Source organism: Apodemus sylvaticus, chromosome 15, assembly GCF_947179515.1.
Source record: "Apodemus sylvaticus chromosome 15, mApoSyl1.1, whole genome shotgun sequence".
Lineage (NCBI taxonomy): Eukaryota > Metazoa > Chordata > Mammalia > Rodentia > Muridae > Apodemus > Apodemus sylvaticus.
This window is the reverse complement of record NC_067486.1, coordinates 58,327,332-58,353,418: the sequence shown is the minus strand read 5'-3', so window position 1 is coordinate 58,353,418 and position 26,087 is coordinate 58,327,332. Positions and strand designations below refer to the sequence as shown.

At 36.7% G+C, this 26,087-nt stretch overlaps 1 protein-coding gene across 1 annotated transcript in view; it reads left to right on the top strand.

Moving 5' to 3' along the window:
* The window catches only part of Lsamp (limbic system associated membrane protein), a 638,950-nt gene that overhangs the window by 335,944 nt on the left and 276,919 nt on the right, over nt 1-26,087 (top strand). The window contains exon 2 of the mRNA XM_052158414.1: nt 4,397-4,629. Coding sequence (XP_052014374.1) covers nt 4,397-4,629 — 233 coding nt within the window. The remainder of the gene's footprint in view (nt 1-4,396; nt 4,630-26,087) is intronic.

Sequence of the window (26,087 nt, the reverse complement as noted above, 5' to 3'; positions counted from 1 at the left end):
TGGTGCCTGTAATCATTGAGCCATCTCTCTCAGAGGCCTCCTTTCAAATTCAGCTAATAGTATATTCAACAGCTTTTTCTCTTATGTTACCTTGCATAATTTTATTTATTTCATACTAAATAATAGTTAATGACTTACTCTTTGCATACTGTATAGCCAAGAAAGATTTAATTGTTGACCTAACAGGAGGCTAAGTTTTAAATGAAATTCAGAGTATATAGTCTATCGTGCTAAGAGACTCTTCTGAGTAGATGGTGATCATAGTGCTAAATCTCTAAGTATTTTCTGTCTTTAGTAAACATATGAGTTCAAGTAACTGGAATACGATGTTGAGTATGAAGGGCTAAATACTGAACAGCCTTCCTAGAGAAGACTGCTCCATTCTATCACTTCCCCCCCCCCCCCCCCCGCCCCGTGGCCTCAGCTTCCAGGCACAGATGCTACCTAGCTTGTAAAACAATCTCTAGCCCTTTCTCCATCCTTGATCTGACCTTTTTCTTAAAATACAGTCCTTGTTGATGCCAAGGAATTTACAATATTATTGAATTTATAATAATATTTACGCTCATTGAAAAAATTCAATTAAGTTGAGAAATAGATAAAAGGGGACAGATTTTATAGTTTCCATACTTTAACTTGGAGTTATTATTATTATTATATTGTTGAATTATTATGTGTATATTCTGAACTACAGCCTTTTCCTATATGCAAAAAGTGTTTAGATGGCACTAATTCATTGTAATCACAGTATGACGGTACAGCCCCAGGGTCCTAATTCACTCTCCATCCCTGGCTAAACATAGCTAAGCCAACTTTGTTCCTAGATGCAAACCCGTGATACTTGTCAAGTCAGTGAATGATGGATATTCATTTATACTAACATCCTCATTTCTGCATAGACAGGTGGCATGTGATTACTCAGTGGCTGGTTCCTTTAATAGACATAGAATTATGCAAATTAAGATTAATACTTGGGCTTTTAGCATCTTTTGATTATGTGTACATTTTATAATTTAAATTAGTTATCACCTTAAATCACGTTTTTCCCCCCATTTTAAATTAAAAAAAAATGAATTAATCCTGGAACAGCATTTGCCCATTTTTCATTAGAAAAATTGTCATCACATTGTGGAAGGATAGTTTTCTAGTCTATAGAGAATGCATTTACTTGGGGTCTCTTTTATCTTCATAAAATGAAACCTTAAAGAGTTGCCCAAGTAATTTTGTTAAAATTTAAAATAGGCACTGTTTTGTTCTCTGTTGTTTGATGTTCAAATAATCATGCGAGCTAGTAAGATATGTGAGAGCAATTTAACACACATTTCACTAGTTTGCAAGTAAGAGTTAATTTTGAAATATAAAGAAGGATGAAGTCCCTTCTTAGTTAGAGTAAGATGATATGTATATTGTCATGGCAAAGTGTCACATAATGCATAATTGCAGTTGGTGCATTTGTGCATTTCTACTAATCTGGCAGCACTGCTGAAGAAGTCAGTTGCTTCTTTAGGTAAGATAGATCAGAGCACTTTCTGAAGATAATTTGGAATAATGATGTGTGTGATTTTTAGCTTTTCCATGGAGAAAAAAAATGCTAAAGTGCCAAAGGATGCTAAAAACCTGACGTAGCATTTCTACCTTACGCTGATAAGAAAATTGGCCCAATTTATTTGCAGATTTTATAGGGCTTGGGATGGGGTTATGGAACGTAATAGCCACATGACCTTTCTCTGCCTTTGTGAACATGATAGTTGATGTGGAAAGTATTTCCAAAATGCCTATTTTATTCTAGACTTACTTTGGAAAATATCCAGATGAATCATGTTAAAATGTATTTATTAAATTGATAAGCAATACAAATATATAAAATGAAGTATCTGGGTCCATTTCTTTTTTATTTATTAAAAATTTTAAGATGAAACATAACTATTATCATTTTCTACCTTTCTTTCTTTCCCTCTAACCCCTCCCACATTCCCTCTGCCAAACTCTTCCTAACACTCAAACTCCATTTTAAATGCAAAGTTTTCCTTTGTTTGATTATTGTTGTTCTTTTGGTGTGGCCTGCATATATAGGAAATCAGTACCGAACACTTTGTACTGGATAACCAATTAAAGGCTCATCTCTGGAAGAGGCTAATGTGCCCTGTCTCAGCAGTCATTAGCTGCCTGTAGTTCTGTGTTTTGGTCCCAGACCCAGTGAAATTCCCACCTTCTGGGTTAGCATGTCTATTGATATTGCCGTTGTTCAGATTCTGTTTAAGAAGCAGGACTGTCGAGGTATTATGGTTAGGCTGCCATATTGTTGAGGTATCCTTGGGAAGGTTTCTCTGTCATTTATAGGAGACACAATTTCATGGCAGGCTTTCTCAACTTTTGCAATCTTTCTGTCACCTCTGCAACAATATTCCCTGAGCTTTAGGTGCAGAAGTTCATTGTACACAGGCCCATTGTGGCTGAGATCATAACATTTCATTTATATTGTTGCATTATGATAAACACTTGACAGCCATTTTCTGACATTTAGATTATAGTTGGGTTTGTGCACTGTATATGAAAAAAAAAGTACAAGGGACATGTGTTTGGAGATTTAAAATAAACTTATGCAGGTTTTTGTTCATCCTTTCCAAAAGAAAAGAACACAAAGATCAATGTCTACATTCTATGGTTCTATTAGTGCTGCAGATGACGGACAATACACTATCATTTAATTCTAAATGACCCTAAATAGCAAAATTATTTTGATGGTACTCTGAGAAGAGAAGTGATGCCCAAGAAATGGGAACAGCAGTCTGGAAGGAAAAGACCAATCATGGGCAGGTATTGCTGGTATTGTGGTTAGGCTACTGCATTGTTGAAATATGGGGATAGCTTACCTGTCCATGAAGCAAGAGCCTGGTTCCTTGTATAGTAGCTATCTATCACCAAACATGTAGTTATCCCTAAAAGCATCTGTGCAGCACCCTGGAAAAGGGGAAGCCTTTGAAATGAGCTTTGTTTGTGGAAAGAACAAATATAAGACCTGTGCATTTTGGCATCCAGTGTGTCAAAGTATCACTCTTAAAGTATCATTTACCTGCACATAGAAAGGTAGGAAGGTTTTGGCATGGCAGATAAGGTATATCAAAGACTATATTTTTTCGTGTTTTGAGAGATGTGGTTTGACTTCTAGATGCCAAGTGTGGGATACCTGGGATACCTCATGCTTCCTCCTTGTGCACGGGGTGGGCAGTCTGTTTCCACACTGGGGGAAACTTGTATTTTATTTGACTTAGAAAATAAAGGAGAATGTGTTGTTTTAATCGTTCTCTTGTCAGGGTCTTAGAAAATTTTGCCCTTGTTTTATGCCCCAGAATGTTGAGCAGCTGGCTCTACAGCTGTTAACAGGGCTCCAGCCCTTCTTCCTATAGGGCAGGCATACATCTTGCCATAGGGATATATAGAGAAAGTGTTTTTTTTTTCCTTTCATAGACTAACTTTGAAAACATAAAATCCAAGGAAACCAATGCATTTTCCATGTATAACTCACCTCTCTCTCTCTCTCTCTCTCTCTCTCTCTCTCTCTCTCTCATACACACACACACACACACACACACACACACACACACACACACACACACAACACATGCTCACATATACACCTTGTCCTTTATGCTATCATTTAGCATTTCCCTTCTTTAGGATATGAGTAGCAATCTGTTTTCACCATCTACTCTGAAAGATGACTTTATTTAATATGATCAGAAATGTTGGTATCAAGCTAATCCATCGTCAAGAAGCCTGTTACTCTCAGCAGATGGAATAGAACACAAACCCGATAATGTTTGCTTGGATTTTCTTGCTACAGCATCTGTCTGCTCACCCCTGAACACACACATACACACAGTTCTCATCCCAGGGCATGAGCATTTCAAGTACATCAGGGTCACAAGTAAACTCTGAAATCTAGTCTAATTCTTATAAATATAGTTCACAAGTCGAAGGTCCTACCCATGGATGAATACACTCAGACTGAGATGTAGTGAATGTGCTACAGTAACAATTGTATGATTCTCAGAAAGGCTTAAGCAGATGGAGTTTTGTATGATGACCTTTTCATAGACATGAGGAAGATAATCCGGTTCGGAAGTCAATAATCATTTAACTCTACTGGGTTGTGTAACTCACATTCCAGTTGTTTATTGCTGAGTCAAATCTAGTAAGATGACATTTACACACTGGGTGGCAACTGGCTCTTAAAGAAAATGGTGAAAATACTTAGCCCTCTCAGAAATTCCAAGACAATGATTTATTATGTCTGTAATTATTTGTCTTTATTGGATTTGTTGAGTCCTGTCATGAAGAGAATGAAATCAAATGGAAATGGTAAGGTACTAATGAGGTTATTCTACTCTGTTAGGTGTGTGGTAGAAGACAAGAACTCAAAAGTGGCCTGGTTGAACCGCTCTGGCATCATCTTCGCTGGACATGACAAGTGGTCTCTGGACCCTCGGGTTGAGCTGGAGAAACGCCATGCTCTGGAATACAGCCTCCGAATCCAGAAGGTGGATGTCTACGATGAAGGCTCCTACACATGCTCAGTTCAGACACAGCACGAACCCAAGACCTCCCAAGTTTACTTGATCGTGCAAGGTAAGGCAGAAATGGGATGAGAGCGTAAGCCATGGGGATTGACTATGAGGAGCAAAGCATGGGCAGAATTCTTTTGGGAAAAAAATCATACTATAGTATATATTTTTCTTCTAGAAGATGGTTTTTTTAAAAGAAAGAACTAGGAAGATCCATGTGTCAATTTGCTGTGATGTGATGATGTGTCTTCGGTTGTTGTTCTGTGTTTGATGAAGACAACATAGAACAAAGCTACAGCTGTCTTAATCTAAGTATACACAATATTTAAATTCTTAGAAAGTTCTTTTTGTTTAGATGCTTTGCTGAGTCTAAGAAAGTAGGTTTTTTTCAATGTAACTTTGCCGTAAAGATCAGTATTAATTATTTATGTGTTAGTAAAAAACTTGGAGAAAAATAAAAATTACTAGGGGCCTTGACCCCTTCCCACCTGGTTGTCTTTCTTGTGGCTTGTCTCTTTAGTTAATAAGTTATTGTAAGCCAGTGTAAAGTTTGGGCTCTGTGAAGTCATAGGGGAAATTTTTGTTTCTAGATTGGGGTTTCCTGGGGCATGCCTGAGTCATGGTTTCACAGGATTAAAAGAATTTAAATAGGTGCTCATATACTGTGACTTTTCTTGGGTTCCCGTTCCCTTAAAAACAAAGCAGATTACTTACAAAATTTTATTGCAAAGTCAAACCTACAACAGATTCCATCAATCTATTGAGAAAGATCTAAGCATTGATAAATATTAGGGCTGTGTTCCTGTATTTTTGATTTACAATTTTATGCAAATTTAATGCAAAGTAAACATGGCCTTAGGGTTCCTGTCAGTATTCCAAATGCAGTCAATGGTGTGGCAAAGTTGGGCTGTAGCTACTATTAGAGTGTTAGGGAACAGGTTATCACAGCATTTAAAGTATTGCTTTCCCAGACCTTCTAACTAATAAACTAAAACAGAGATAAAACATATCAAAGTCTACATGGTATAAGGGTGCATTGATCATGTGACTTTACTGTGGTCCATTTACAAATGGCTGACAGATTCATTTTATTGCTTAGATAAGGCATTTCTATGATTTGTGAAATTCCAGATATGTCCATGTTTCCTTGCAGATTAGAGGTGAGTGCTTGAGCCAGAGAACAAGACACACTAGGGTTGAGATCTCAGGAGGTTTCCTGAGATCCATTTAATGGTTGACTTGATCTAATGATGTGTGACTACGTTGCTCACTCTTATAAAGTACAAACAAGCACTCGCAGACACACACACACACACACACACACACACCTGTCTCAAAATATAGACTTTATACTTGATTAAGTATATAACTAATCTATTTATGCTAAAGGATCTTTAGAACAATGTTATCTAATGGCCAGTCATGGTTTTATCTACATATTTCTGTATAATAGATCATTCTTAAAAAAAATAATCACTTGATTGTGAAATTACTACACCATTTTAGTACCTTTCAACCTTCAATATTACTGAAAGGTACCTACATACCAAAAGACGTATTGTATAAAGTCCTCAACAAAATCTGGTTGACAATCTGAGCAATAAAAGGCTTGGTTTGAAAATGAGGAATCAGGGAATCATCATATACGAGTTACATGCTCAAGGTTGTCACAGAGGCTGTGAAGCAGCTGAGACACAGTCAGATTTGGAAACATTTCCATTAAGTAGAAAATATTTTTTGCCATGACCACAAGAATAACTGCTTCTGAGATTTATATTTAGGCCTAAGTTCTTACCACCAAACCCTCAAAGTCCCTTCCTTGGCCAGCATTCGTCCATGCTTGCTTAAATTAAAATCATGATGATGTGCTTTTAGGATCAGAACTCAGTGCAAATTAAATTAACGTTGATTTAATATTAAGAAACAGAAAAGAGCCTGTTAATAGGCAAGTACTGTTTATTTACTCTCTCGTGTAATTTGAATATTACTAGTAAGTACACATGGATGACTTTATTATGAACAAAAGCTTAAATTGAATGTCATCAACAAACCTGTCCAAGGCTTCCTCTTACCTTATAACAGGGTTTGAAGAACATTTATGTTTGCTACAAATATTATCATATTTCCATCTTAATCACATTGCCTTGAATGAGGAGAGAAAAAAAATATTCTGTACTTAAAGAGAAAGGGAAGAGGGATTCTCTCTTCTTTGAGTCTGGATCATAGAGAGATGCCTGGGTATTCTAACATGATAGCATTGATCTTTTCCTTCCCAAGGGCTTTATCACTTCAGAACATTACACAGTGTTACACCACATCAAAGTCTTTGCTTCTAGGAGCTGGAATGAAGGTTTGAACCCCAACACTGCAAAAACAAGCCAATATCCTGCTGCTGGCGGTAGTAGCATTCATTCCTCTTTCCTCTCTCCCTGGCTTCAAAAATCTAAAGTTTGTGAATACTCCACATCCCACATCGATCACCCTTCAGAGTCTATGCCAACCCACCTTAGGAACTCATTCCAAAGCTTTTATTTTATTTTTTCTTGATCAAAAGTGAGGTCACCTTTAACTCTAAGGGGCTGTGAGATAACACCGCAAACAGATATTAAAAGGGGGAGTTCTACACTCACGGATTTCCAGAACTGAATCACAGGTTTTTTCATCCTACTTGAATTAACTTCAGAGGAGCCACTTTATTTAGTTAAGACTCAGTTTTGATATGCAAAATAGAGATGAAATTTAGAGGTTTCAGTTCTAAGTTTGTTTTAAGGATTAAATAATAATATGTTTTCTTGTCCTACTTGACATCTGGTGACCATCTATTCTCCACCGTAGGCAATGGAGGTGGGAATAGTGATGATGATGATGATGATGCTTCCCAGACCTGTAGTAGCTGCTTTGACCTATTGCTTGTTAATTGGGGCAAATGTTAATTTACATAGGGCTCTCTCCTACTGGAAAGAACACCCACATTTACATTCTTCCCTACAGTTACAAAGATGGTTAAGTGAAAACAAAAACCAAATGCAGTTTGTTTAATAATCACTTAGATGATTTATTAGATTGTTTAAAAAAAAAAAACTCCCCAGCATTTCTGGTTTGGCAGATATGAGTAAAGTCTAGAGAGATGAATATATAAGTTTTAAGTGATATTCCGGCTTCCCATGTAGGCCAGAAAAATAGAGAGCCAGTATCCCAAGATGATTATAAGAATCTGTAGAAGCAGGAAATAGTGATGCATGGTTTAACTGATTTCAGATGATTGAGTCTGCAGATATTACAAAGAGCTATTTTGATTGTGAGATGAACCAATCAATGCTGAGTTTCTTAGATGCCATAGCCTTAAAGGCCACCTCCACAGAATACACTAGGGAGAGAGTGTGTCTCCTTACCTGTCTGTTTTGTGTTTCAAAGCAATGATTTTATTCTGCGTTTGAAAACGTTCACTTTTTTATGTGCGCTAGTGTTTATAACCCCTTTTCCCCTTACGCATTACTTTCTTGGAAGCCATTTTTGTTTGTTTGTTCATTTGTTTGTTTAACTTTCACACATTCCAAAGATACTAGTGGCATTTTGATATCTTCCACACTGCTACTTATTTTTTCTCAGAAAATAAGTTTATGTTTGTAAGAATCATTTCATATAAAATATCTTGTACTGAAAAGTATGCTATGGGATTCAATAAACTCTCTTCGTCCGTGTGGCAGCTACACATAGCTTCCTTATATGGCACATAGGATAAAGTCTTGCCTAGCAAAGGCATAAGTCAGTACTGAGCAGTAGGGTCGCTTATGATTATTTGCTAATATATATTCTCCCTGAAAAAGTCAAGGTTATCCTCATATAAACATACATTTTACTTAATAAATGCAGGGACCCCTATGTAAACCCTAATATTTGGTATCTGTGCCTACTACTTTATCAAGTTCAGGATCAAAAGGTAAGAACACAATTTTAATATCAACAAAATAAGGAAGCAAATATTAATGAATTCCTTTCTACTACTAATGTACACATCATTTCTCTGAAGGCTACTCTTATATGGTTTCTTGGTCTTCTGAACATATGACCAGTGTGTCACATGTGATAAGGCACCATAACTCATCTCTAGTTATGACCATTGCACAATGTGCAGTAAGCCTATCCCTTCAGTTTGTTGCATTAGTCAAAGTACTGGTACCTGAAACCGTATCCAGAACAATGAAATCAGACATTTGGGCCTGGGTCAACACCTTCAAGTTTGTTATTATTGCCAGTCATTCAGATGCACACAAATCAAGGACTAGGATTCTGTGGATCTAAGAATGGGAGAGGCTTCCTACCTTCTGCCAATTCATCTACCTGTGTGATACATCAAATTATGTCTAAGAATATGCAGAATAAATATTAGAGGGTGGTAATAGTAAGAACTAACAATAAATCTGAATAGATTGATGAACTGAGGTGTTTTTACTATGACAGCAAGAGCCACAAAGTAGATATTTGTTTAGAAATTGCATGAATATTTGGATATAAACACATTATTATTTTTAAAAACTAGACATTATTTTAAATACCCATTCACCATAAATTATAATTACCATTTGGTTTTTCTAAAATGTATGATTCTTAGATTTATATCAATGTCTGAATAACTATTTCCATGTTAAGTCTTTTATTCTTTTCATGCTTTTATGCTACTCTATTTTAGTTAACATTTAAAAAAATAACTTGATCTGAAAACACTAAAATAAGATATTCTTAATAGAACAGTTTTGAGTCTGAAGTGTTTTTAAAATAGATTAATAAATTTCACTATAATATAGAGTCTGAAATTTCTCTTACCACTATGACTCAAATCACACCCAAGTGGGAATGTACACATTGTTGGTAGGAAATTTACTGCATAATCACCTCAATTAAAGTAATATAATTGTGAAAAATATTGAGAGTGAAACAGATTGAAAGATGAAAATGTTGGATTTTCTACCCCTGCTGATAAAAAGCCACATTTCCTTTATCTCATTAATTCTAGAGTACTCCTATAGATTTACAAAAAGAAACCTTAAATTTATTGCTTTTATTAATGAACAATAGTCTGAGACTTACTTCTAGTATTTGAAGTTTAAGAAGTCTCTCTTACAGTTGGTTCTTTTAAGCATCCCTACTGCTGATCAAATGCATTACAGAACTTTGAGAAAGCACTGTTTTCTTCTCTGGCTCTTTCTTCTGTCTTTCTTTGTACATCTTCCTTCTTGTCCCACTTTCTTCCTTTCCCTTCTTTAGTAAGCATCATGCTGCATTGATAATCTTTTCAAAATATGATCATGGCTTACTCAACTTCAAATAAATTACACCTGTGTATGGTAACTGAATTTAGCCTGTAGCTCTTCTGGTTTTGACAGAATTTTAATAAAACAAGGCTTTGAAACCTTTATTGGTTTGATTGGTTTTCATGGTGGGTTCTAGTGTTTGTTGGGACCTTTAATTAATAGATGTGATAATCATTTGCATCCTGTTTGTTAAAGTTGACCAATCTTCCTATTCTTTAGTTTAATTTTTTTCCCTTGTTCTTGTTTTATTTTTCAAGAAAGGGCTTCGCTGTGTAGTAGCCCTGGCTGTCCTGGAACTCACTCTAGACCAGGTTGGTCTGGAATTCAGAGATCTGCCTGCTTTTGGGGTTAAAGTCATACACCACCACTACCTAAGAAAACAGGCTCATAACTGTTTGTTAGTAGGTTGCTATCCAAGTCAACAACCAGACAGACAATGTAAAGGTGGAAAGTAAAAATAAATGATAAAGAAAGCAATCAGGACTATTGTTTCATGTCATTTTAATTCAGTGTTTCCCTTGTAGTAAGGACTTTTAAGTTTTATCCATGTCCATCCTATTTCCTTATACCTACTGATATTTTTATATATTGCCTATATTTATTTATATTTAAGTAGTATCTTCAAGCCTTCTGTATTTATCTTCAGCTCCCCTATTCCTCATTATGTTAAATAAGCATTTTGCACCTACACAGTAATCCAATCTATATTTTCCCTTACTGAAAATAAGAGAAAATAGCTCCATGGGAGTGAAAGAAGAAGAGGCTCTGCAGGGAATCGAAGCATTCACCTGGAGAAAGAAGTCTCCTTGAGAAATGAAAATAAAAACTGTCCTCTTAAAAACACTGAAGACAACATTTAGAATTCACAGTCATATCTGAAGACTAATAATATTAATGTGCATATGAACACAAAAAAAATACAGGTAATTTCATTGAGCCAGTTTACATCCAAAGGATTGAATTTCTCTTTTAATGATCTATTAAAGGATAGGGTGGGGTCCCTAACTTTGATCACTTAGGTTTGCTTAAATGACAAACAAGTAGAGTACACAAAAGTCGGTAAGGTTCTTTTCTCTCTTTTTACTACCAACAAAACTATGAGGCATAGTCAGAAAGCAACTTGAGACTAGGTCATGACCCATGTGCGGAGGGTCCCAAGAAGGGCCACATCTCTGAAGGGCTCAGCATCCCTATAAGAAACTATCCTAGTGGCAATTCCAGTGTGTTTAGTTGGAATTAAATTAAACTTAGGAGAGTACATTAACAAAGAAGTATAATGAGGCACAGTTTCCAATTATGGGACCAGAGAGATGTAACCTGGAAGATAGTGAAGTGAAAAAATTAAACTGGAATACTTGGTGTTCATCTGTGAATTAAAGGTAGATATAAAGAGATAGAGACAGAGATGGAGGGGAGGCCATGGAGCATTAACTCCACACTACAATGACCGTTACCTACCACATAGCATACAGATGTTTCTATGAAAGTATCATTTCAGGTGATTGGAGAATGGGTGGAGAGAAGAAGGTTTATGGGACATATGGGGAGGGGGGATCTGGGAAAGGGGAAATCATTTGGAATGTAAACAAAGAATATAGAAAATAAAAAAATTGAAACTTAAAAAAAAAAAGAAAAAGAAAGTATGGTTTCTGCCATGGGAACATGGGTTGCTTAGAGATGATCAGAATGGAGCAGGGAAGCAGAAGATGAGCCTAGAGTATCTTTTGAACAAAAAAGTAAAGAAAGTAGTAAAAGAATAATGATATTTGCAAGAACATACAGAAGGCAGATTAATTGGCTTCCATACGCCATGTCTAAGATGTGCCTATGAAAATAGATTATTTCAGGTACTATAATACAGATGATAGTTAATAAATAACAATTGTCAGTTATACTCTTAGAATACTAAATGTAAACATAATGTTGGAATGTGGTAAATAGTATTTGAAAATCCTTACAGAAATAATTGATTCAAGCCGGGTGGTGGTGGCGCGTGCCTGTAATCCCAGCACTCCAAGAGGCAGAGGCAGGCGGATTTCTGAGTTCGAGGCCAGCCTGGTCTACAGAGTGAGTTCCAGGACAGCCAGAGCTATACAGAGAAACCCTGTCTCGAAAAAAAAAAAAAAAAAAAAGAAAGAAATAATTGATTCAGGCAAAAATGTATCAAGCATTCTAAAATTGAAACGAGAATGCTAAAAAAAAAAAATTAAATTAAAAAATGTACACAAAATCAAAAACAGGTACCACAAAATGATACCTACAAAGAGATAAAAGAGTAAAACTGGAAACCCATGGATACCATATTATTAATCAGGTGATTAAAGTTAACACTTCAAGAAATGATATATGAATTGGTGTCGTGTGCCAGCCAACAGGAGGCAGGGAGCAGACAACAGCTTCACTTTGTGGTGATGCTTACAAAGTGCAAGTCTAAACAAAAATCAGTAAGTGCCGAGAAGCATATTCTATAGCAAGAATTTAAAGACGGTAGACACGTGACACATATGCAAGATGCGATAGACATTCTGGGAAAAAAAAAAAAAGACAAGAACAGGAAACCTATTAAATGTGAGGAGTTGGAGTATATGGGCGTTCATTGCATTCTATGCCCTACATATTGTCCATAAAATTGAACTATTACAAAATCCAAAGAAAAGGAGTTAAGGTAAGGATTTTAAAACTGCTACATAAAATGAAAACTCAGAATAAATATAAACAGAGTACATGAAAGCAATTTTCAAACATAACTACTATAAATATATGACCACAATTTATCTCATTAACAATCAAAAGAGAAAATGTGACAACACAAATAAGTAACTTAATGCATGTGATATTGCTAATTATGTTTGTCCTGAAAAATTTAGAGAGCTAAGGGTAGAGAACATAGACTTTCAGTTTGTAAAAGAACAAACAGAAGTGACCAAAATGTATGCCATTCAAATGTCACAAATGAAGAAATACATAAATACCTGTTTTCTAAGCCTGTAGCACTGGGAAGGAGTTAGGAAAATGAGCACAGGCAGAAATGGCAGAACACTGGAGAAAGCGACACATTTATATCTCCCCATTGAGAGTGTAAATTAGTGGAAACTTTCCTAGGGTAAAGCAGCCACATCTATCAAAGTTTTAAAATACATTTCTGTCACTTGCTTCAGTAATTCCACTTCTAAGAATGTATAAAAAGAAAACCATCTGAAATGCCAATCAGGATTTTTGTACATAGTGGTCATTATTGATACGGTCATCAAAAATATTAAAGGAAATTATGGAAAATGCTCCAAATACTCAGAATGACAAATTAAGGAATGTCATTGTGGTTATTGATTTTATGAGAAATATGGTTAATATGGACATTTTGAAGTCTCTTCTTTGTGTTTGGCAATGACCCTGTTGGTCATTTTTGTGGCAGTACACAGAAATTCTCACACAATGTAAAATCTGAAAAAAAAAGCTATCCTCAAAACTTGGCCAGGTTTGAGATTCAGCACCTAAGATTTCATAATTAATTGACATGATTTACAGAAGAAACTTCCTTGCCCAGAGAATGAACATATACAAATGGTAGCCCTAGCTGTTGAGTCTCTGTGGGGATTGTCTCATCACAGAGGTTCTGCTGCAGCCTGGATCCTGAGCCACATTGGTGTGGTGAGAACTATGGCATCTCAATTTCAAATGCAGCATGGCCCATAACCTTCTGTGATGTGTAGTCATAATTCTACCATGTGGCCTTCTCAGTACTGTGAACTGAGATGACTTTCCATCTGCACAAACATCACAGGGCCAATGAGGTTTTATTTCTCTTCCAAGTAAAAGCTCTGTGTTACACACCTCAATACTCCTTAGTGATCACACTTTTTGAAACATGTTAATAAATGATTAAAATACTTTAAAGTAGCAGTTTCTTTTAAAAGTACCTTTGCAAACTCAATTTTGCACACTCAGACCAGAAAGTATTCATATCTGATACATGCATATTATCCATAATAGGAAAGCAAAGACAGAATAATTATTCTCAGGTGATGTTTGTATAAGGGCTTTTGGAATTCTATCTTTATAAGTAAAACTTCGTATTATACAGATTCTAATAAGATTATAAGTCAAGAATAACTCAATTGAAGCTCTTAAAACAATGAATGCATGATTTTTGAAGGAGAGGCATTTAGAAAAAAATTTCCACGGTAAATTTTCTTTCGGGTTCTTTTCTCATCCACTCTCCACTTTGTTTCCCTTCTTAAGCTGTTCATCCTTCTCCTACTGAAGCCTTTATAGTCTTCTGACACTTTTTCTTGGAGGAAACAAATGTAAACTCGTCCGTTCTAAAGTGATTCAGTTAGTGATTAAGTCCCTAAGTTATGAAGGCATGCCTCATTTCAAAGAGAGATAGATAGTAAGATCCAGCTGCACATGCGCACACACATGAACTCTGTAAAGCCTTGTGGGAAGGGAATGAAGATCGGTTCTATCTGTGTCAATCTGAGTTCAAGCAAAACTGCAGTATAAGAAATTATTGCATACATTTTTCTGGATTTGCTAAATACAAAACTTTAAGCCAGGGCATTAGGGATGCTCCGCTAATCACGCGCTGGCTTTATCTGCCTGTCTACAGCCCATGGTCAGTGCCCACTTCCTGATACCTAAGTTCAAGTTTGTCTGTTCTTCTGTTTTTCTTCTTTGGCTATTTTCTGTGAGCAATTCCCACAATACTCTTTTCTTTTCTAATCCCAAAACTATTAAATGTTGACAGAAAATGGAACCTCATATTATATCACTGAGTATTCTAGTCAAGGCAGCCTTGGTTAAAACCTCAGGTTTTCTGTAAATCTCTACTTTCATCCCTTGAGGAGATCCAGTGTCATAGCATAACTTTTCTTACTCTTTCCCACAATTTTTGCCTTTTGTTTTTTATATCCCTTATTCCCATTCTCTAACTTTCTCCCCTCCCCCCTTTTTTTTAAAAAAAAAAATTTATTTACTTTATTTTCATGAGTACACTGTAACTGTCTTCAGATACACCAAAAGAAGGCATTGATCCCATTATGGATGGTTGTGAGCCATCATGTGGTTTCTGGGATTTGAACTCAGGACCTCTGAAAGAGCAGTCAGTGCCCTTAACCACTGAGCCATCTCTCCAGCCCACCATTTATCTCCCTTTTTAATAACTCTGCTTTATAGATTGCTCTCTGACCTCCTGGTGCACAGTTAACAAATTTCCCTTTCCTTGAAACATCTTTCCCCTTTGTTTCCTGATTCCCTAATTCTAATCCTGTTTTTCCTCTCCTCCTGTGTTGGCTGGCTCTCCTTTAGGTATATGATCTTTAGCATTTGTATTTCCTTTCAAGATTTTGCTCATTAATGACACCGCCACTAGCTGTAACACCTATGGCATTTGGATGTTACTTTCTAGTGCCAGGCAGCCTTAGTCCTGTTTCTTGATCTGCTAACCTACACTATCTTAGGATCATGCTCCATCCATAGGTCACTTTATTATTTATTGGACTCAAGTCAAAAGTTACTTTTGCTTTTCAGCATCTCTTTTATGTCTTATACTCTTATTTCTTTTTTTACCTCTTAATTTATTTCTTTTATTGATATCACTTTCATTTACATTGCCAACAGTAAAACCTTTCCTGGTTTCCCCCCTCCCCAAAGACCCCCAACCCCTCCTCCCACTCCCTGCTCCTCCATTTGACACACTCCCACCTCCCCCCTCGGTTTCCCTTTTCTGGGGCATCTATTGAGCCTTTACCTGACTAAGGACCACTCCTCCCACTGATGCCCAACAAGGCCTTCCTCTGCCACATTTTTGGCTGGAACCATGTGTGCCCCTTGGTTGAAGGTTCAGTCCCTGGGAGTCTTGGGGCATCTGGGTGGCTGAAGTCATTGTTCTTCCCTTGGGGCTATAAATACTTTCAGTTCCTTCAGACCATCCTCCAGCTCCTCCATTGGGGACCCCAGGCCCAGTCCAATAATTGACTGCTAGTTTCTGCCTCTGTATTTGTAAGGCTCTGGCAGGGCCCCTCCAGTATATTCATAGCTGCCTTATTTATAAAAGCCAGAAGCTAGAAAGAACCCAGATGTCCCGCAACAGAGGAATGGATACAGAAACTGTGATATATATATATATATATATATATATATATATATATATATATATATATATATATATACAGTGGAGTACTATGCAACTATTAAAAACAATGAATTCATGAAATTCTTAGGCAAATGGATGAAACTAGTAAGTGTCATCCTGAGTGAGGTAACCCAATCACAAAAGAATGCACATGGTATGCACTCACTAATAAGTGGATGTTAACCCAAAAGCTCAAAATAAACAAGTTACAATTCATCCAGCACAGGAAGCTAAAGAAGGACTTAACTGAGGGTGCTTTGGTTCCTCTGAGAAAGGGAACATAAAACTCACAGGAGCAATAAGGGAGACAATGTGTGAAGCAGAGACTGAAGTAAAGGCCACCCAGAGACTGCCCTACCTGGGGATTCATCCTATAAACAGTCACCAAAGCCCGACACTATGACAAGAAGCGTATACCAAAAGAAGTATATTCTTATTTCTAATAATATAACATTTCTAATATATTTCTAATAATATAATATTTCTAATAATGCTAGGGCACCCTCCTAAAAACAGGGTTGCTTCTAAGTTTTCCACTTCATCTCTCCATCTTGTTTCTTCACATTCTCTAGTTTATGTCTGTGTAGCTCCTTCTCCGATTTAAAAAAAAAATACCCATTGCTTATGCTTATTTTTCTCTAACTCCCTTTTGAAAGTGTCATGTCTGCACACCTTCTATGTGGCTAAGGGTAGCCTTGAACCCCTGATCCTCCTTCCTCCACCTTCTGTGTGCTGGGATTATAAGCATCAGCACATGCTCAGTCGATGTAGTTATACACTCTAGACAAGCATTCTATCAGGTAAAGGAGACTCCTGACCTACTTATACCTGCTTTGTATTCTGAACTATCCTGAACCGAGTTTCTAGGTATTTGTAAACTATAGCTCTGGTCATCAGGATTCTTTGTCTCCAATCTTTCGATTGCTCACATAGTGATAGAGTAGTGCCTCTCTCAGTTATTCCCCCACACACCCCGCCCCACCCCCGAGGCATACTTTTGACTTTCCTTCCTATATATGTGCATACACCAGATCCCAAATAAAGAAATGCTCCCCCAGAAAGTGTGAAACTAGAGCTAGCCAGCCATGGGGTGTGAAAAAGTAGAGCCTGGCAGAACTTGAACGTGTGGAAGGGACCTGGCAGTGATGAGGCACATGGGTACAGGACAGACGAGAAGAAGAGGGGATGCCAAGCTACACAGATCTTAGCTGCATGCTAAGGGTTTGTTTCCACTTTTTTTTGAGTGTATAGGGATTCAAACTGTGATAAAAATTGACTGAATGCATTACATGGGGAATAACATGGGTTCTTACTAGACTTTAATACGAATAGTTTTGATTATAATTAACATGCATTAATGGTACGTACTAAATGAGTTCAATATATTTCAACACATGCATGAAACATGCAGTGATACGAATCCAGCTCCTTTTGGCCAATGTCCCTTCCTCCACACCCTCCCTAACCTCCAGCCATCCTACATTCAGGCTAACTTATTTTAGCTTTCGCAAATGAGAGACCATGTGGAGGAAAAAGAAACTCTTCTATATACGCTGTTGGCGAGGGTGCAAATGAGAGCAGTCATTATGGAGAACAGTATGGAGGTCCTTCAAAGATGCTAAAAATAGAACTGCCATATGATACAGCAAAAGAAATGAGGCCAGCGTGACAAAGAGCTGGGAACCTGCCAATGTTTATTGTGGCCCTACTCAGATCAGCTGGAATGCATAACAAGCCTGATGATGATTCATTGATAAGTAGATAAAGGAACCATAGCCTTTATGAGAAATGAAATATTACATAAGGAAAAATGAGAGGATTCACTTGATGCAAACTAGACAGTACCAGAGGAGATGATCTTAGGTATAATAAGACAGACAAGGAAAAACAGGATTCATTGGCATTTTAGACATCACGGGACATGCTTTGTGTAAAGTGGTATTGCAACCGTGGGTCACTTAAGCTTATTGTCTAGGACCAAGTCCTTCAATACACTAAAGGGACATTTATCTCCTTTAAAAGATATTACTGGCTATTGTGGGAAGGATCATCAATTTTCTTCAGGGATGCAGACTCCAAGATGCTATGCATGCCAGTAGGTCAGCTGAAGAGACAGCTCAGTGAATAAAATGTCTCATGCATAAGCATGAGTACCTGAGTGTGCTTCCCTAATAACCTTAAAACGGAAAAGCTTAACACAGGTATTAGCATCTGTAACCGCCAACCCTAGGGTGGGTGGGTCTGAGACACCCAGATTTCCAGGGCTTGCTCACAAACCAGTGATGTTAAAGCCTTGAGTTCTGGTTCAATACCAGACTCTACTTCGAAAAATAAGATGGAGCCAAACAGTGGTGGCACATACATTTAAACCCAGCACTTGGGAGGCAGAGGCAGGTGGATTTCTGAGTTCAAGGCTAGCCTGATCTATGGAGTGAGTTCCAGGACAGCTAGCCAGGGATACACAGACAAACCCTCTCTGGAAAAACCAAAAAAAAAAAAAAAAAAAAAAAAAAAAAAAAAAAAAAAAGCAAACAAAAAAGGAGGAGGAAACTAGCTGACTTTTGCCCCACACATGAACATATAGGCAAATACACCTGCACACACAGATACACACACAGGTACACATGCTTGCATGATGCCCATGCTCAAGAATGCATGAGAAATTGCAGTCAATAAGTACATTGAAGAATCAGAAAATACTCGATAATGCATGGATATTGATACTCTGTGAGATATTATCTATGCTCACAAACCAGTCAGGACCCTGGCTGTGCCTGAAAGATGGTTGAGGCAAAGTTTAATCTTTATGCATCAGGATTCTCCTAAGTCTCTGCCATTGCATGCACAGAAAACATGTCTGTGATTATCTATACACACTCACTCTATTTTGAAACAGTAGAATTATCAACTCATTTCAAGAATGTAATGAGCACCATCAAACTAATAATCACTGAGTACTTTTAAATTTCTAACGACAATTTGAGTGGTCTCTGCTAGAGTTCTATATTAAATCTTATTATTATAAAAACATATTATTTATTATTATTATATTAAAACTTATTATTATAAGAAAACTTACTATTTTCTACCACATAGCCAGTAAGAAGAGCTGTAGCGGGTAGACATAGGAGTGAGAAAAAAAAAAAATGAACACACTGCAGATTGTTCCAAGGAAGAGGAAAGGATGAGGAGGGGGAAGGGCAGGTAGAACTTCACTGAGTGCTGATTGGTTGCTGAGCTGATAATGATTTATGGCTCATTTTAAATTACTCTTCTGGATGGAATGGTTTATGGAGGGGGGAAATGGGACTGTTCTTTAATATCCCGAAGCATCTGAAAACCTATGCAACTTCCATTGATTTGCTCTCTGCTGGATAACACTGCTATTTAAAATCAGTGACATATTTACTTCTCTCAGAATGCCTTGATGCCTGTAAACCATTCCTTTGTTGACTGTCGAGAAGCAAAAATCGTATTCATTCTCCTGATAAACTAGAGTTGGAGTAGACATTGGGGTACCCTATCTTTCTCCTCTTCCCCATTTCATTTCTGTTTCATACTCACACATGATAACTTAAGGATCGATGGTCTTCAACAGTCTTTAAAAAATAAATTAACAAACTTCTGCATTGTGCACAATGCGTGTCACCCATATCCCAGCAGAATCTTTCCCAACAGCTCATTATTGAAGACAGACAAAGCATTAGCCTGATGCTTTTGTTTTATTTGGAAGTGGTGTAATTTCTTTCAAATAATGGAAAGATACAGAATTTTTATACCTAGATATGATCAATAACTCCCCATATCAGATACTTGGATCAAATTTTATAGCACTTTTTTTCATTGCCTCAGAGAAACTTCTTTCCCTGAGCTAAAAGGAAGAGTACGCCTGCTCACGAATGCTGCCCTGCCAAATGGCCCATGATTGATGGGGCAGCAATAACTAGGGGGTATTTGCCAATTCACCAGTGCCAAGTCCTTGGAGTGATTTTGCTGCCTGTGACAGCTGGTGTTCCCGATTGGAAGGCTGTTTCTGTATACATCTCTTATTTGCATATTTATATACCTCTGCTGCCTTCTGAGGCCTACATTCACAGCAGTGTATATAAGCTTGCTGCTTGGGTGCCTCTGGGCATGGGATGGTAGAACTGATTTGGATAAAATGAAAAGTGTAGACTTTTTTTTTTCATGATTTGCAAGTTAGCCAGTAATGCCACATTTTGTCTCCATTTTCATCAACTTCCTTAATGTTTTTGAAATGTCTGTAGGCATGGCCTAGCATGAGGCAGACACATTGTAGTTCCTCTATGAGGGTACCGGAGCCTGTATTTTGGCATCACAAAATGATAGGCATTAAAGAAAGGGGGTGAGTCAATTTGAAAGCCTTGAAATGAGAACTGTTTGGTTGGTACATTGAAGGGAACCACTGATATTTGAACAAAGGAAGTCAGAATCACTCTACTAAACCAGATACATAATCTTCTCTGCCATGGTGATTCATTCTAAAGAGAGCAGTATCTCAAAGATCCTGGGACAGGTAAGATTGCATAATTTTTGAAAGAACAATTATGGGATGATTATTGAATAGGAAAAAAAGAGGCTTGATTTAAAAAGTGTGTCTTGAAGGGTTAGAAATTTGGTAAACAATAGGCATGTTGAAATGAAATAGTCCCAGGAAAACAGAAACAGGCCAGTGACTAGGAGGAGCTGTATTAGGCAGGTGTGTCATATAAGGACTTTTGAGGTCATTGAGAATCTAGGTAACCATTTCCTGTGAGATTAAGAATAACAAAGTGACTTAATAGCGTTACCTCTTTGAAAGTGATGGGTGGGCTGAGAGGTGGAAAGGCTATTGTGGAGTGGGCTGCTTATTTTTCAAAGATTTATTTATTGTATGTGCATGAGTATTTGATTGCATGTATGTATAAGCATTCTGTACATACTCCGTGCCTACCGACGTCAGAAGAAGGCCTAAGATCTGCTGTAACTGGAGCTATGATGCTTATGGAATATCATGTGTGTCCTAGAAACCTGACCAGTTCCTCTGAAAGAGCACAATATGCTAATAGCTGAATTGTCCCTCTACTTCCCCAAAGCAGAAAGTTTTCAGAAGCAATTTTACGAAAGAGTGCTACCATTAAAAGACTAATCAGACCAGAAATCTAACGAGAGAGAAGACTATGGCAGCTTTTCAACAGGCGAAACTTCTCTGTCTAAAGAATGGTGAAGAGTTCTAAAGGGGACATACTTTTCTGTAGCACTTCCAACACGGTCCTTTGGAGCTGTCTTTTTTTGGAGAATCTTACTATAAACTGAATGTTTGAGTCATTCTAAATTCGTATCCCTACTGCCTTAGCATGTAAAGATAGGTTCCTTAGAATGTAGTCAGACTGGGTCCTAAGAATGGAATTAGAGTCACCATAAAGGAGGTTCAAAGAGTTCCTTTCTCCATCTACCACATAAGGACACAGTGAAAATTCCTGTTTTATGCCAGGAAGCTGTTCTCAACAGATACCAAATGTGCCAGAACTGTGGTTTTAGACATGTCAGTCCACAGATCTGGGAGAGAGACATACGTTTCTGTTCTTTATAAACTACAGTCTATCCTATTAATTTAAACTGAGCAGACTTAAGACATTCTTATGTGTGCCAGACATTGCATATGCTCATTATGTTAAAGCTTTGCACAAAACCTTTAAGATGAATATTATCATCTGTCTGATAGAGGAAACAATGGAGTCAGAAATTAAATAGCTGACCCATATTTACAAAAATTATACATGATAGCAACTCAAGTAAACTTCATTCCATAATCTTTTATTTGTTTGCTTGGTCAATAGCATGCTACTTGCCTGGATACAGAGGATTATAAATAAAGAGTAGCAAGCAGTCCCTTGGGGTATATTTAATTTGAGTTGTCAGGGAAATAGCCATCTGGATATGCTGTTTTGACAAAATATTTCCCAGGTTTGTGTTTTAAATACCTGTGAGATATATGGTGTTAGATACTATGGTCTCTATGGTATAATTTAAAAACTTTAGAAATGGGTGGATAGGTGAATCGATAATTACAAATCTAGTGTGTACTTAGAGTACTGGATGTGTGTAATGACCATGGTTAGACTGCATTTATCCAATCAGAGCCCAATGGATGAGTGTACAGTTTCAATGACCTACATGGTACAGTTCATTTCAATTTTTTGTCTAGACACTTACAGCAAATAATAGTAATTGTTACTGAGTAGTATAAAAAATTAGTGACATGCCTTTGAATATTATTCTCAAGAATTTATAGCCTTTACAAACCATATATCAATATTACTATTAGAAAGCTATACTCCTCTATTTCTTAACTTAGCTGGCAATGTTTTGGTTCAGAGCTGATTTTTACCTGTACTGTTCTAGTCTGAATGACCAGCTAGCCCCAGAACCTTAAGCTGCTTTGCTTATATAAAAACAACTGAATTCTATGTACAGGTCTTCAAAAGATAAATTTTCACACTGTCTTTGGAGTAGTATCTGATAAAATCCTGGCATGGAACCATATTTTTAAGTATCTGGTAAATGTCCAACAGGTGGAACAATTTGCATGTGATATTATTGTGCACGGATTAAAAATATAATTGTTATTTTACAGTGTACAGGACTTAGCACTTCACAATCACAAAATTGGTATTACTTCTTAGAAAACCATGGCTTGAGGACCTTAGGTCAGACTATGTAAATTATCCTCGAAGCTGACTCACTTGCTAGCCTTTGTGCTTCAATCTATATTATATCACATGCTGTGCTTATGTTTCCTTTTCCATAAATAGCATATAAAAGCAACAACATTCTTACAGTCCTTTGTGTGTTTACAATAGAGAATAGAGAAACTGTAATCTGGAGTTCATACTATGTTGTCTGATATATATATATATATATATATATATATATATACATATGCATATATGTGTGTGTGTGTATATACATACATATATATTTATATATATATACATATGTATAAATAGTATTAAATATTACTATTTTCACTTTGTTTCTTTCTTGTTTTGCTTATTAAAACCATACCAATGATATTTGAACATTGGACTACTGAATTTGTTTTCACACAAAGAAAAATACATTTTACAATTTATCATCCTAACTTTCCATAGGGGAAAAAGGTAGGAATTGGTGTGCTGTGCTTCAAGATTTTCACACTTACTTTTATAGACAACCTATTTTGCTCATGGCACAAAAGAGGATGACATCATGTCTTTAGGATTTATTAATGGAGTTTGCTTTAATATGTCACTGATTTCCATTAGAACCCTCTTCTTCTGAGACTAAAGACCAGAGGACACAACAACAACAATAACAACCACCACCACAACCACCACTACCACTACAATAACTGCAACAATGAAAATGAAAGGTTGATCCACTAATTGTCTGTTCCCCTCATGACTCATTTATCATTAGTAAGTCAAATTTAGCCAAAGACACAGAGAAAAGAAAAGGAAATTAGACTCCATGGAAGGTGTTTCAAAATGTATCTGGAGCAAAATAGTTTATTGCAAAAAATAAAAAATAAAAGATTATAAATAAGAGTTTGATAGAACATCATGGTTTTTGAAAATTGTTATTTTTTACTTTTTTTTTTAAGGAACATGGCTTGACTACATGTAAGCAAATGCTTTTTCCCTCCATAAATTGACAGTAGTGTTTTAACTTCCCATTCCCTAATTAGTATTTATTTGACAGTAATTCTTAATAGTCACTGCATTTTTTCATGATTATAGCGATGACAACTTAGTTATTTTTCTATTGCTGTGAAAAAGCACCATGTCCAAGGCAACTTACAGAAGAAAGTGTTTAATGTACCTTGTAGCGTAAGGGGATCCGAGCCCATGATAGCCGAGTGAAGAACCGCTGAGAGCTGACAACCTCAGTGCAAGAAGAGAACACTGGGAATCACAGGAGTCCTTGAACCTCAAACACAACCTCAAGTGACAGACCTGCTCCAACAAGGCCACACCCCTTCCAACAAGGCCACACCTCCTTCAACAAAGTTTCACCTCCTAATAATTTCCAAACAATTCCCAACTGTGACCAAGCATTCAAAGCTTATGGAGGTCACACTCGAATCAAATCGACATAAATAGTAAAGTCAGAACAGGGTGTTTTTTTTTCATTAATTTATTGATTTATTCACTTTACATCCAGATCACAGCCCCCCCCACTACTACCAGTCTTCCCCTTCATGTACCCCCTATCTTCTTCCCTCTTCATACAGTCTCTTCCCCTCCCCCACCATCTTCTCTCTGAAGGATGCCCCTCCCTAGACATCAACACACCATGGCATATCAAGTCACTGCAGGACTTGCTACATTCTCTCCCAGAGACAATTTCCCATTCCAGTTGTTCATGGAACCACATGAACACCAAACTGCACATCTGCTACAAACGTGTGTGCAGGGTTGTGGGGTTTGTGGTGGAATGTAGATCCAGTCCAGACTTGTTCTTTGGTTGGTGGTTCAGTCCCATCAGAAGAACAGCTTTTAATTTTAACAATTCTATAGATAAATGTCTTTCACAATTAAACATTGATTGTTGTTGTTGCTGTGTTAATATTTTCCTCTAACTTAATTTGTTTCATTTTCATATTTTCTAGCTTTTATAAACACGGACATACAACTGTTAATTTATCTGCAAGATTAATGGGCCAAATCCTTTTAAAACATATAAATCAAGTTGCATCTGACAATGGCTGAAAATACGTCTTATCTTACATTCTGATTTAAAAAAAAAAAAGAGTTAGACTATATTTTGTGTGTTTTACTTCTTTAGTGTGTTTCAACAGCTTAACTGATAAAGTACATCAAGAATTTCACTGTCAAATTCAGGAGTACTAGAAACTGGAGCAATTTTAGGTGTAAATGCTTAATGAATTTTGTCAAATCTGAAGGTTGACACACCATAAACAGTTATCTAGATTTAGAGTTTGATTAAATTACACAGAAAAGCTCACTCTCTGAATTCAAGGTGGCTATGTGTAGACACAAATGTTCATGTGAGAACTTAGGCCCACTTGTGTGTGTGTACACACTGATACACACACAGACACACTCATACACACACACAATGATTATGTTTACAGTTGATGAAGACTAATAAAAATGAGATCACATATAATATAAAAATTGATTGTGGATTTGAATTAAGCTTTATCCTTCAGAATAGTTGATACTACTTGAATTGAATATTCTGGTTCTTATATTATGATCTTTTCACTCTATGGTGAACTACTAATTTAATGATAAGGTTATAAATATCAAGAAAAATAATTTTTAGTTTTCTGTGAATGTTTGTTCTGTTTCTTTACCGAACAATGTGTTACCAGGACTAATAACACATTTCAATTATTAATATCTACAAAAGGCATGGTGAATAAATATTTCATTGGTACCAAGGTACCAGTGCCACTTCTAAGAAGTTTTAGAAATAATTTAGACAATAAGTTGCATTGATGAAATAGGGATGTGCTCTTTCTGAACTGAATTTCCTGAAATGCATAAATTATATTTATGTAACAAGTCTGTGTCTAAAGAAGAAAGAAGAGAGGAATGACAGGGATTTTCTTTGTTTTGGGTTGGACATGGAGTATAAATCAGTGGCCATATACATAACAAAAGAGTGAGATGAGCTGAGTCCCCCTTCCTATGTGAAAGAGGCTAAGTCTCCTGTGGATACAGGTAGAGATGTAGAATTGAGGCGGTCTTCTTCACTTCTAGATCTTCCACTGAAATCAAGGCAGTATCTCTCTGCTACTGGGGAATCTTTACAGAATGGTGTCCAGCATGAACCAAAGCAACCTTAATTGTAGTTTAGATTCATATTAGCATGCCAGCATTAAGATTGGCTTTTGTCTTGGTACAAATGTATTATTTTGGCTTCTGTTCTTCTGTCAGGCACAAATTTTCAGGAATGTAAATAATATCATACTAGCATAAGATTGCTTATCCAACAAGAAAATGAATGTTTGGACAGATACCATAATCAGATGAAAATGAACTAGAAATGGCACAAGTAAGAGAA